At 41.9% G+C, this 13,842-nt stretch overlaps 1 protein-coding gene across 1 annotated transcript in view; it reads left to right on the top strand.

Moving 5' to 3' along the window:
- CSE1L (chromosome segregation 1 like) overlaps positions 1-13,842 on the top strand; it is a 43,657-nt gene that overhangs the window by 18,394 nt on the left and 11,421 nt on the right. Inside the window, exons 8-17 of the mRNA XM_038750207.1 lie at positions 743-835; positions 1,818-1,985; positions 2,077-2,206; positions 3,515-3,580; positions 5,284-5,486; positions 7,865-7,949; positions 9,320-9,381; positions 10,277-10,413; positions 11,324-11,427; positions 13,571-13,668. Coding sequence (XP_038606135.1) covers positions 743-835; positions 1,818-1,985; positions 2,077-2,206; positions 3,515-3,580; positions 5,284-5,486; positions 7,865-7,949; positions 9,320-9,381; positions 10,277-10,413; positions 11,324-11,427; positions 13,571-13,668 — 1,146 coding nt within the window. The remainder of the gene's footprint in view (positions 1-742; positions 836-1,817; positions 1,986-2,076; positions 2,207-3,514; positions 3,581-5,283; positions 5,487-7,864; positions 7,950-9,319; positions 9,382-10,276; positions 10,414-11,323; positions 11,428-13,570; positions 13,669-13,842) is intronic.

Here is a 13,842-nt window from a genome sequence, read left to right on the forward strand (position 1 = left end):
CTTATTACAGGGGTGGACATTTGGATCCCCTTCCAGAAACACAGGTTCCATGAGGAGAAAAAATCCATGGCTTCCCCACATAAATGAAGCGACTATCGATTTGATTGCCTTTTGAGCTTTGCACCTGAGGAGAATCATGTCATGAGCTTCTCAGGGACGTAGTCTACTACTCATTTGCCTGTGATATGCTTCTCTTTTGTCTCATCTGAGACGGTGTATGGTGGGAGAAGAGGTAGTTGATTGCAGAAGGCAAGTGACCATTTTGCTGATGGTGTACTGTAGGTAACTGGATTCTAATCCCAGCTCCACCGCCTGCTTGCTGTGTGACCTTGGGAAAGTCACTTCACTTCTCGGTGCCTCAGTGACCTCATCTGTAAAAGGGGGATTGAGTTGGTGAGCCCCACGTGGGACAGGAACTGTGTCCAACCCCATTTGCTTGTACCCACCTCAGTGCTTAGTACAGTGCCTGGCACATAATAAGTGCTTAACAAATGCCATAATAATAATAATAATAGCATGCTTTCGGATGTATATGGCTTTCAAGTGATAGTGTAGTAACCAAGGAGTTGAAACTTGCAAATAGAAATATTATCCTAATGAATATATCAAACCCAAACTGTTGCTAAATTGGCCAAAGCAAATAGTAATGTGAGCTGAGAAAAAAGACGTGGGTGTTTTTGTCTTCTTCATTAACTTGTCATACTATCAAATTCATGCATGAGATTCCTGTTGTCTTTTGTAGGATCTTCCTGAATTTTTTGAAGATAATATGGAGACATGGATGACCAACTTCCATAATCTTTTAACTTTAGATAATAAGCTTTTGCAAACTGATGTAAGTATTATGTGAAGCTCTCCATTTGTCCATTGCGTATTTTTCTCTCGCCTGAGTTGCTGCATTACCGCCGAGTACCGGAAGCAGTATGAGTCGTTGTACATAAAATTAGAATTTTTCTGTGTCTGAGGCAGTGCTTTCAAACGGTTTTGTTTTGATTCAGGCATTCCACAAAAAACCCTTAGTTTGCTCCCATCTGCTAGACTACTCTGCTAGGCCGAAAAGCTCCCCTGTCACCCTGTGGGGCGAGTCTGGATCGTAGAATGGAAGGTTGTAGGTTTGAGGATGATAGGCGGAGGAGTTGGGTAGGATTAGGGAACATCTGAGGGCAAAGGAAGAGAGGGAGACTGAGTCAGAGACAGACAGTGACAGAGTCATTTACTGGCTAGGGGTAGAGGAGGCCAAATTAGACCAATGTCTGTGAACTGTGGCAGGTCTTCAGGGTATCTTTTGCTGCTTAATTTGCTCTCTGATCAGATTGGGAAGAGACTCTTTTTTCCCTGAGGTTTTTTCCTGTCTTTCCAGTTGAGAGAGGTGCGGTACTGTAAAACGTAATGGTGCTTTCAATCACTAGTAAAATGATAGCAGCATTTACTGATAGGAGGCTTGGCATTATTTTAAACAGTATTCTGGAACTAGTAAGCTTGAGAAGTCAATTTATACATTTTTCCAGGTGGTAGAGTTAAATCACTAGGTTATTGCTGCTATAAGAGAGAGTTTTCATTTTAAATGGGCAATTTTTGCAGCATCCCTTCTTGAGTAACTTTAATATAAAATGAAAATAGTCCACCTAAGCTCCTTCTGTCTTGAATGGCTGACTAATCAGATTTGAACATGCTTTACATCTTTCTAAGAAATGTAACCTACTTGGCTTTGCACTTTATCTTAACTGTATTAAATTGCTCTTTACTGTGTCTCTTAATTTTCATGATAGTATTGATGAAAGTTTCAGGTTTGAGTTCTCAGTTTTCTTTCACATGAGGATGAAGAGGAAGCTGGTTTATTGGAACTGTTGAAATCCCAGATTTGTGATAATGCTGCTCTGTATGCTCAAAAATACGATGAAGAATTCCGGCCATATCTGCCTCGTTTTGTCACAGCAATCTGGAATTTGTTAGTTACGACAGGCCAAGAGGTTAAATATGATTTGGTAAGTTGGTGATTAGAAAATGCAGTAGGTATTGCTCTTTCAAGAGGCAAAAATGCAGTTTTAAAGTATGTATTTTTGTGTTTTGTTCCAGTTGGTAAGTAATGCAATTCAATTTCTGGCTTCAGTTTGTGAAAGACCTCATTATAAGAATCTGTTCGAGGACCAGAACACACTGACAAGTATCTGCGAGAAGGTTATTGTTCCTAACATGGAATTTAGAGGTAATTATCACTTTAGAATATGAATGTAGCTCGGGGGGGTGAATAATTCCTAATAAAAGCTTTTGTAAACCGAGAGGGTTAGTGTCTTTTAGATTGTTCCTGTAACAGCTGTTCACTTTTAGGATATTCCGTCTAAATTCTTAATTCGCAACTAAATTCTGGTGCTTGCTTCGTTGCCTCTCCCCTGTAAGTTCAAGAGTTGAAGAGGATAGCGGCAGCAGCAGGAGAGCACAGTTGAGCCTACCTTTTCCCCTCTTTGAGCAGCCCGCCTCATTGTTGTGTGCTAGAGGGGCCATCATTCCATCCCAACACTAAGCGCTTGGGAAAGTACAATACAGTATTGTTGGTGGGCATGATTCCTGCCCATGAGAAGCTTACAGTCAGTTTCCAGCTGGGAGAGCTTTTGGCTCCAAAGTGACTCCTCTCCCAAACCCCTAGATCCTAGAGAGTCTCATCAACTCAAACAGCTTTCCCACTTCTCTGATAGTGAGCAATTGGCATCCTCACAGTGAATCGCACGGGGGTCGTGAGTTAAATAGGCCTATTGTGTTTTGTTCCGAGTGTGCTCCACTCTATAATCAGTCAGTTGTATTTACTGAGCGCTTATGGGTCAGAGATGACTCGACAGCATAAGCCAAAACACTGTGTGCAAAGCCCTGGACTAGGCGAATGGGAGAATGTAACAACAATATAACAGATAAATTGCCTGCTCACAAAGAGCTCTCCTATTTGCATGAAGAAATGCAGCTGCTGTAATGTAACCTTCTGTGTAAAGATGGCATGCTCTGACGGGGCTTTAACATTACCTCTAGGCTCTTAGCAAAATAATTAAGAATTTCTCCTAGTTAGCCTTACTGCTAATAATTGGTCAAATAATTGGTCATTTCAACCCTGCTTATTCAACGATTGAACGGAGTAGACACAGGAATTAGTCCCTTCTGGAATTGGGATTTCCCTTAAATTTCACTTAAACTTACACTGCAGAGTTTTGATAGTATTTGTAATTTTGTAGTAGTTGCTGCATAGGTCACACCAAAGGAAGATTTCGTCTCTTCCAGAGGTTTGCATCTTAATGTAAATCGAATTTTAAGTTGAATCAAGCTCAATAGCAAGTTTGTAAAAGAACAGAGATTTGGGTCGCGAATTGTTTTTAATTGAAGCATCCTTTTTGGTATTTAATACTGAAGCTAATGTCTGTGTACTCATTTGATGGCAATTGTTTCTTACGAAGCAAAACCACAGTTATGAGCAGCAGGCCGCAAAGCGCACTGACACGTCCGCCGTAATTTGTCAATTCCTTCTTTGTAGCTGCTGACGAAGAAGCCTTTGAAGATAATTCTGAAGAGTATATCCGAAGAGATTTAGAAGGGTCTGGTAAGCTATCGTTACGTCTCCAGATATCTCCCGAGCTCATTTTCTCACTTTTATTCTTTGCAGTTTACTATACCATTAATACTTGACCAAAACTGAAAGATTTTTGTAAATTAGAGGGTCCTGAAAATGTAGACCTGTGACAACATTCATTTATTTTAAAAGTGTCTCTTCTCACTATCAAATTGATAGAGAATGAAGGTCTTCTAGGTAGCCATAGGGTTGCTTTAACCCTTGGGCAGAATGAGCAGGCACCCAGGGCTCACTCTGTGCCCTGTTGGGGAGTTCAAGAGGTTGACTTGCCCCCATAGACATAAGGAGAGAGATCACGCTTTGATCTTGGAACATGCTGATGTATTCTTCCAATGGTCTTTTTTAATGGGATTTAAGTGCTTACTATGTGCCAGGCACTGTACTAAGCACTGGGGTAAATACAAGCAAACCGGGTTGGACACAGACCATGTCCAACATGGGGTTTACAGTCTTAATCCCCATTGTACAGATGAGGAAACTGAGTCACTGGGAAATGAAGCGACTTGTCCCAGCAGACAAGCGGCGAAACCGTGCCCTTGCCACTAAGCACACTGCTTCTCAAATCATTTCGAAGCTTGGTGCCACTAGATTGCAATGCATAGTTTTCCACCTAAGGTGATGAAATTAAGCTGCACACGATATTCGGTAGCAAATCCAGAAATATTTTGGAGGAGAGGTGGAAATTTCTGAACCTCTTCCCTCCCTGCCAGGTTTTTCTTCGTTCCCTCGCTCCCACCATCTGGCTCAGCTATCTTCCTGCTTCACACCCACCCACAACCTCTTGCCTCCAGGTCTTATTCTCTTTCTCTTGGCTTCATGCTTCTTCTGGACTGGTGACACCGCAGGGTAGCTCGGCCCATATCTGCTTGTTTGTTTCTATATTCTAGGGTCCTTCTGTTTTCCAAGGCCCCTTGCTTATTATCTTCTTCGTAGAGTTCTCAGTGAATAGTATATACTGTCTTCTTCGAAAATTTATCTCCAATGTCAGGGAAGGAGAGGTATCAATTAATCAAATTCTGGTCTATCAAGGCTGGGCTACCAAGTAGGGAATTTTGTACAAGGCTATGAAGGCCTAAGTATTAGTGGGACATCTGCTTGTGTCCCCTTATGCTGTCCAAAATGGCCTTGCTAGGACTCTGATGGAAGAATGGGGTGGGGGGGTTGTTTGTTTTTATGGTATTGAAGTACTTACTACGTGCCAGACACTGTACTAAGCGCTGGGGTAGATACAAATTAAGTAGATTGGACACAATCCATGTCTCACATTGGGCTCAGAGTCTTAGTCCCCATTTTACAGATTAGGTAACTGAGCCACGGAGAAGTGAAGTAACTTACCCAAGGTCACACAACAACAAGTAGCAGAGGCAGGATTAGAACCCAGGTTCTTCTGAACCCCCAGGCCCATGCTGTATCCACCGGACCACGCTGCTTCGATCAGTGCTAAATGCCATGGGAGAAGCCTTCAGATTTGAGTTCACTAGCCCCCTACTCAAAGACAGCTAATACCAAAGTCTCAGAAGTGCCATTTACTGGAGCTTTCTGGTCGTTAAAATGCCAGCTAACGTAGTGAATTACTTTAAGTGAATTTAAGTGAATTTGGAAACTTACAGTATGTTGTCAACCAGGCAGCCCGTCTTGTTCTTTACTTTGGAAAATTGTTTTTAATTTTACAGATATTGATACCAGGCGCAGAGCTGCTTGTGACCTAGTACGAGGTTTATGCAAGTTTTTTGAAGGACCTGTGACTGGCATCTTCTCCGGCTATGTTAATTCCATGCTGCAGGAATATGCGAAGAATCCATCGGTCAACTGGAAGCACAAGGATGCTGCCATTTACCTCGTCACCTCTTTGGCATCAAAAGCCCAGACTCAGAGGGTGATTACCTCTTTATTTACACCTATTAAAAAAACAGCTTAACAACCTCCCAAGTCCAGAAATCAGACCACAGGCTAGAAGCAGACTAAGGTTTCGTGACTCAAAAGCTGAGGCTTAAGGCTTGATTGGGAAAAAAAGAAGCCCAACCTAGCTGTTTCCAGCCCAAAAGGGGATTTGCGACTGCTGTTGGTAATTTTGGTAGTTGACCTCCTTTTAATCAAATACCTCCCCAGAGGCTACTCTCATCTGGAAAGATACTATGCTGATTGTTACTCTGATGTTTATTCTCGTCTGCAAAGAAGCTAAGAACTAGGAATGAGAAACGTTTTGTTGGTTTTGCCCAGAGATTATCCTTTCATTCAGCTCTCTTCTAATAATAATAATGGTATTTGTTAAGCACTTGCTATGAGCCAGGCACTGTACTAAGCAATTCCTTCAAGTGTAGTGAGTGCTTACGGTGTGCAAAGCACTGTACTAAGCGCTTTGGAGAGTACAACAACCAGCAGACCCATTCCCTGCCCACAACGAGCTCCCGAGCTTTGCAATGGATACAAGCAAATCAGGGTGGGCGCAGTCCATGTCCCACGTGGGGCTCACAGTCTCAATCCCCATTTTACGGATGAGGTAACTGGGGCACAGAGAAGTGAAGTGACTTGCCCAAGGTGACCCAGCAGACATGTGGCAGAGCGGGATTAGAACCCGTGACCTTCGGAATCTCAGGCCCGTGCTCTATCCACTGTGCCATGCTGCTTCTGAAGAGGGAACTAGTTGATGAAAAGTGGATCTTTATCCATTTAAACTGGAGTCTTTCCCAGGGAGCAGCAAGTTAAAGGGACAGGCTCTAGGGGAAGAGGGAAATGTGTAATATGCGGTTGGTTAGCCCACATCGCATTTCTGGAGATTGGCTGAGTTCCTAGTTCCAAAAGTATTAAATATTGTCCCCATAGATATTTGGCGAGAGAGGTTTTTTTGTCCTTTAAAGATTCTGATCCCAGTTATCTCTTGGAAAAAATCCTTATAGAAATCCCGGTCACACCATGGACTGGTGACAGAACTGATTTATATGCCTTAGTGTACAGTGCACTGTAATCAAAACTTGTAGCACTTCTGAGTGTATTCTTATGGTAGATAGCATGATAATGCTGCATTTGGACTAATGCCTGAGTGGGACCAATTAAATATATATATATTATGGCCTATCTACACTTTGCCTGCCTAACGCACTTCAGAAATCACCTAGGCAACTGCTCTGGTATTCATTCTATTTGCTTGACTTTCCTTTCTCTGATGAAAATGATACCTTGAATTTGCCAAATCAGTTAATCAGGAGTATTTAATAGCATTTACTGTTTACAAAGTACTGTAATAAGCTCTTTGGGAGAGTACAAGGGAGTTAGATCTATTTCCTGCCTCTAAGGAGTTTACAATCTACTGAATGCTTACCGTGTTTAGAACATTGTACTGAGCACTTGGTAGAGTACAGAATAACAGAGTTATTGTTGTGGTTCGATCCTTGACCCCCTGGGAGGAGTGTGAGCACCTCAGGGCTTCGTTGACTCTGAAGTGGCAGTACGTTGGGGGAAATGAGAGATTAATCAGGGAAAACCTCATGCAGGCGATGTACTTTCAGAATGGCCTTGAAGATGGGAAGAGCGGTGTCCTACTAGCTGTGAAGCAGAAGGGTGGGACTAAGAGGTCAGTGGCGAGAGAAGTGATGTGGTATAGAAGGTAGGAAGTGGCAGTACATTGGGGGAAATGAGAGATTAATCAGGGAAAACCTCATGCAGGAGATGTACTTTCAGAATGGCTTTGAAGATGGGAAGAGCGGTGTCCTACTAGCTGTGAAGCAGAAGGGTGGGACTAAGGTCAGTGGCAAGAGAAATGATGAGGTATAGAAGGTAGGTTGACTTTGGAGAGCGAAGCATCTGAGCTGCGTGAAGTGAGAAGAGTGGGGATCAGGGGAGAGAGCTGATGGAGTGCCTTAAAGCCAACGGTCAGGAGTTTCTGCTCGATGCAAAGAGGAATGGGTAACTATTAACAATTATGGCATTTGTTAATCATAATTAGTGGTTATTGACAACCATAGTTGTCCTCCTTGACCTCTATTTAGGGATGGGCTATTTAAGGCTTATAATTTTCATTCTAGTGACCCATTCTGAGTCACTTGGCCAATAATATATTCAAGTATTATCCTCATTTTACAAATAGGTGTCTGAAGTACGGTCATACAGCAATCAGTCTTTCGATCAAAGGTATTTTTTGAGCACTAGACTTAATTCTCGAGAGAGTGTAATAGAATCCTTCACTCCATTACTTGTTCACACTGCCCCAGTATGGCTCTCGATGTTGATTTCATTGGTCTTAAATTTATTTTTCAGCATGGAATTACACAAGCAAACGAACTTGTAAATCTAACCGAATTCTTCGTAAATCACATTCAGCCAGATTTAAAGTCCACTAACGGTAAGCAAGTGTGGTTATTGTTTTTCCGCGTGTACCTTTGCTTTCCCCCCTTCCAAATTATTTCCATTGTAGGTTTGATCAGTATTCATTCTTGTATATATTGAGCTCTTACTGTGTGCAAAGCACTGTACTAAACACTTGATTATTAGTGCCTTGTCATGCATATTCATATTTACAGAAATGATTTTTTTTAATAAAATGTGCATAGGTGCTTGAGGATCTTTTTGTGATGTATGCATTATGAGTATTTTGACACTGAAATGTACTAAGCACTTGAGAAGAGGAGTACGTTTGAACTAATCTTCCATCTAACAGGAAATAATGTTAGTCTCATTTACAGAAAGAGAAAGGTGAAACTGGAAATGGATATTTGGAAAAAAGGAAGTGCTTTAAATTGTAGTTTGTCAGTTGATATGTACAGGAATTCTGTGGGTGATGGGGAGTGCATGAGGGCTGGGGTGGGAGTTGGGAGGATATGACCTAAGGAAGGAAAGAATAACCAAGGCGAGCTTCCTGGAGTAGGTGGGGACTTAGAAGCGACTTTGAAGATAGAGAGCATTGTGATCTGGCAGGGATGAGAGAAGAGAGAGATCCATGCATGACCAAGGGATCAGATGGCAGAGTTGGGAATGAGGCCCCATGATATTGGTTTGGGAGAAAGCGGAAGGAGTGCTTCATAGTCAGGAGTCAGGAATTTCTGCTTGCTCCAGAGGAGTAGGAAACTGCTGAAGGTTTGTGGGGACTAGGGCAACGACATGTGCAAAATGACAATTGGGAAAAAAAAAATGATCCAAATAGCCAAGTGAAATAAGAGAGGCCGGAGGTACGGAGACTAGCGAGAAGGCTTAAAGTGGCATCTATCCAGGGCAATGACAAGTACCTGGGTTTGGGTGGAAAGGAAAGAACGGGTCCAGTAAATTTTATTTTTGTCTTTGGCGTTCTAAGACTAATTAGGCACTAATTTACGAGAACCAGCTTCCCTGCATTGCTTCTTGGGATGGGTTGGAGCTAAGCCAAGAATGAATCCCAGTCAAGGCTGCCTTAGTGTTCCACGGGTGGTATCCATAACCCTCAGTGTTAGGAAGCAAGGGACCAGTCATCATCATTATGGTCTTTATCTCAAACTTTGACTCAATTCATTGCCATTTGCTCATTAAACGGTATTTTATAATCATGTTTTTAAAAGAAAGCACTCTAAAAATGCAGTTGATAGAAGTTGTAGCATTAGTGACTTGAGAAAGGAAAGAGTGTTCAGAACCAGTTTTTACTGTTAAAACCCGACAAGAATGTCCCAGTTTTTATTATGGAAAAAATTGTTGGTTTGTGGGCCAATGCTCAGGACTGACATTACCATTACTTTCTTTTCACAGTAAATGAATTTCCTGTCCTTAAAGCTGATGGTATCAAGTATATCATGATTTTCAGGAATCAAGTAAGTTGTCTTTTATGGTGGTTATTTAGATCACTTTAAAATAGCTCAACTTATAAAGTAAGTCTTATAGCACAGAGCTCAATCACTTCACCTGATATTTAAAATCTACTGTTTACTTTCTTAATATAATTTGTCACTTGGAAGGTAGATTTTGTGGAATTCTGAGTGTGCTGTCATCAATAATGCTGTTTTCCTCAGAAATATTTTTTGGTCATCAGTACAGGGGTGAATCTTGTAATAGTTGAAAGGTGACTTTCTTCCTTTTATACTAGAGTCTGGGTTTGGCCCACAGAAAAATTTTGCAAGATCACTTATGTGTCTGTTTATTGCAACTGTATCTTGTGAAAGTGGCCAGAGTTCAAACAGGACATGGAACACTATTTTAGTGTGCAAAATAAGGTACCTTAGTCAGGATACCTAAGGGGACACAATTTCTAACTGAAAGGTTGTCTTGAACACTTTTTTACATTATGTAAAAACAATCTTCTAAAGGTTTCAAAGCCAACTTATTATCTGTTGGGGTTTGATGCCAGAGAAGAATACTTCCTATCATTTTGCAGTCACTCTTCCATTATGCTGAGGGACTTGTCATGGAGAAATAGAAACTTCTCAGGCAGTCTACTTCCTCATTTTGCAGTCCACATGTCTGCAGTTTCTGACCTCACACAACCCTTCATAGCTGTTGAGATTAGAAGACCAGACTGTAGAACAGAACACAGCATTAACTGTTCCATTGTATTAAATCCCCCTGACCATCATAGACGTCAGAAATTGCATATCACTTCCTATTGGAACTAAATATAAAGGGAAGCTGGCTCTAGGATTAAAAAAAAAAAAAAACTTGAATCTGTAGACAGAATTTTTAGGTTACCTGTTTCCTTTTTGAATTTTTCAGGTCCCAAAAGAGCAACTTTTGGTGTCCATTCCTCTTTTGATCAGTCATCTTCAAGCTGAAAGTATTGTAGTTCACACATATGCAGCTCATGCTCTTGAAAGGTTATTCACTATGAGGGGATCAAGCAACACTACCCTGTAAGTTAGAGGCCATTGCTATCAAAAAATGTTGCTATATTGTTTTGGGGTTTTAATTATTGATCAAATCAGTAAGCATGCATACCTTACCTCTTTTTCCCTACCTTAAGCAATTTATCTGAATATCCGATGGTATGTTAGTTATCACATTTTGGGGGTGCTTAGTTTGTGTAGTACACTCTTCTGAGTGTTGGGGCAAAGCGTGAGGATGATACTTCATAGTCCTGGTAGGGGGTCACAGTCCAGAAGGGAGGGAATTGGCAGTAGATAGAAGAGGACAAATGAAGTAAAACCAATAAGTTATAGAGTACCAACAGCAGTAAGAGCTGTACATTTCAGCTGAATGTACAGTTTTCAGGTTCCTATTGGTGTAGCATCATCATCAATCGTATTTATTGAGCGCTTACTGTGTGCAGAGCACTGTACTAAGCGCTTGGGAAGTACAAGTTGGCAACATATAGAGACGGTCCCTACCCAACAGTGGGCTCACAGTCTAAAAGAGGGAGACAGAGAACAAAACCAAACATATTAACAAAATAAAATAAATAGAATAGATATGTACAAGTAAAATAAATAAAGAGTAGCAAATATGCACAAACATATATACATATATACAGGTGCAGTGGGGAAGGGAAGGAGGTAAGATGGGGGGATGGAGGGGGGAAAAAGGAGGAGAGGAAGGAAGGGGCTCAGTCTGGGAAGGCCTCCTGGAGTAGGTGAGCTCTCAGTAGGGCCTCAGCAGGGTCATCCCTAGCCATTAGAGCATTTCTAATGTTTCAGTAGCTGGGAAGGCAACTTGCTGAAGTTCCAGCTGCTGCCTCTCTCCACTGGTAGTGGATGAGAACAGCACTGCTTCTTTGATCGTGGTAGAGGAGGAGGTATTTTAACATTTTTTTTCCCCTACCTACAGCATTACAGCTGCAGAAATGGTACCTTTTGTAGAGATTCTGCTAACAAACCTTTTCAAAGCGCTCACACTTCCCGGTTCTTCGGAAAATGAGTACATTATGAAAGGTAAGCAGTCCTCCATTGTGGACAGGGATTGGAGTTAAGAAGTATCTTAGATTTATTAAAAACTGCCGTTCATCTTCATTTCGTGCCTTTTAGCGGGAAAGTAGTAAAAGAGGTTGTCAGAGCTCTTTCGACTAGAGCAAAAGCAGTGTTATCTAGCACCGTGCTAGCCCCTTTAGTCTTGATGGGTTGATCCTTTGTGCACAATAATAATAATAATAACGATGGCATTTATTAAGCACTTACTATGTGCAAAGCACTGTTCTAAGTGCTGGGGAGGTTACAAGGTGATCAGGTTGTCCCATGGGGGGCTCACAGTCTTAACCCCATTTTACAGATGAGGTAACTGAGGCACAGAGAAGTGAAGTTACTTGCCCAAAGTCACACAGCTGACAATTGGCGGAGCCGGGATTTGAACCCATGACTTCTGACTCCAAAGTCCGGGCTTTTTCCACTGAGCCACGCTGCTTCTCTGTAGATGCACAAGGAATCTATACTGTTTATGTCCTCTCAGTGGGTATGCAGTTGGGATGTTCAAGTAAAATTTCTGCCAATCTGATAATCAACAGCGGTAGCTCTTGCCAACGAATGAATTAGTCCTCTCTCGAATGCCCCAGTTTGTTCTGAGGTGTTATGCGTACATTTTCCTGCTCCGGTTTTCCTATTGGAATTAGTAAGTAGTCCAAACAGTCTGTCAGTAGCATTTGAGCACCTACTATGTGCAGTGAGTGCACACACTAACATCCCTGCCTTCAAGGAATTTGCAATCTACTGGGGAAGACAAGCACTAAAATAATTTCTAGGTGGAGGAAGAAGTAGCTTATGTATGAGTTAGTGCTTGAAATAGGTTGCGTAAAGTGAAACTTGGAGAAGTGCTGTAGGTGGTTGCGAGTATACAATTCTGTAGTTGGGACTGCAGGTGTAGCTGGGGAATATGACCTGGGAAGAAGAAAAATTGGCAGGCTTCCTGGATGATGTGTTTAAGAAAGGCTGGAGCGGAGTGGCTTAGAGGATAAAGCATGGGCCTGGAGCCAGGGAACCTGGGTTCTAATCCCAGCTCGACTACTTGCCTGCTGTGTGAGCTTGGGCAAGTCATTTAACTTCTCTGTGCCTCAGTTTCCTCAACTGCAAAATCGGGCTAAATACCTATTCTCCCTTCTAACTTGAACTGTGAGCCCCTGGTGGCTCCAGCCTGATTTAACTTGTACCAACCCCAGTACTTGCCACACAGTAAGCACATAACAAATACCATAAAAGTGTGTGGAGGTTGGGAGGTGCTTTGAAGATGAGGACTGTTGAAGTCGGGTGGATTTGAGTTGGTGGGGAACTCTGGGCCAGGAGACTGAGAACTAGGCACAGTGAGTAGGTTATTTGGAGAGGAAAGAAGAGAGTGTGCTTGTATTTTTTTTTTGAGAACTTCTTGTTAAATATGAGGAATGTCTGTTGTACTTTAGGAAGAGGTATTGGATCCTGTGAGTAGTTACTTCCGTTAGGTAATTAGATAGATATTCATTGTTCTACCATATTACTCAGCAGCATTGGTGTAACCTGCATTGGCTTTTACATAGGGACCCCTTCAGACACCTGACCAGAGTCCCTGTGTATAAACATTTTTCATGTTTGCCTAAGATACAGCATTGGTCAAGGGGCACCGTTAATGCCACAAAGATCATTTCTGCCTTTCTCCGCAACTGCTGTAACATCGGGTGAAGGAGGTTTATTATTTGTAGGAGATGGGCACAGATCATTCCTTGCTCCTCTTTCTCCCTGCTCCATCCCTGCCCCTCTTCTGGTTTTCATATCTTCCCTTATTCACCGATAACCAGCTTTGTCCATCCTCCTCCTTTGTTGATGTTCTGTTGTTTTTCTCTTTTGGCAAAATATTGCTCAGTTGTGATGCTGATCGCAGTCACTAAAGGTAATTGCCACACTCCTGCCATTTCATTGCTTCTAGTTCTGTATGGAAACCCGATGTTCAACTTTTCATTTATCATCCATTTTCCATGGAAGCTATTGAGGGTGACTGTTGAAAGACCCTTGAATCACAGAGATCTTTGGAGGAAAAAATGAGAAATGAGGCTACAGATAGGAAACCCACTGCTGCAGTTTTAACTGTGCTTTTATACACCTCTCCTTTCTATTGCAGCTATCATGAGAAGCTTTTCTCTACTACAAGAAGCCATAATCCCTTACATCCCTACTCTCATCACACAGCTTACACAGAAACTCCTAGCTGTTAGCAAGGTAAAGAGACAATTTAAAATGCTTTTTCCCTTTTATAACTTGGTCTCTAGAAGAGATGCTTTCTGATCAGGAAGGTACAGTTTCAGGTAGTTCAGCATGTCCATCAACGTAATGCTTGAGTTTCCCCCATAAAAGAATAAATTCAAAGTTATAATTAGGGAATGACTTCTTATG

The sequence above is a fragment of the Tachyglossus aculeatus genome, chromosome 8 (genome assembly GCF_015852505.1).
Source record: "Tachyglossus aculeatus isolate mTacAcu1 chromosome 8, mTacAcu1.pri, whole genome shotgun sequence".
Lineage (NCBI taxonomy): Eukaryota > Metazoa > Chordata > Mammalia > Monotremata > Tachyglossidae > Tachyglossus > Tachyglossus aculeatus.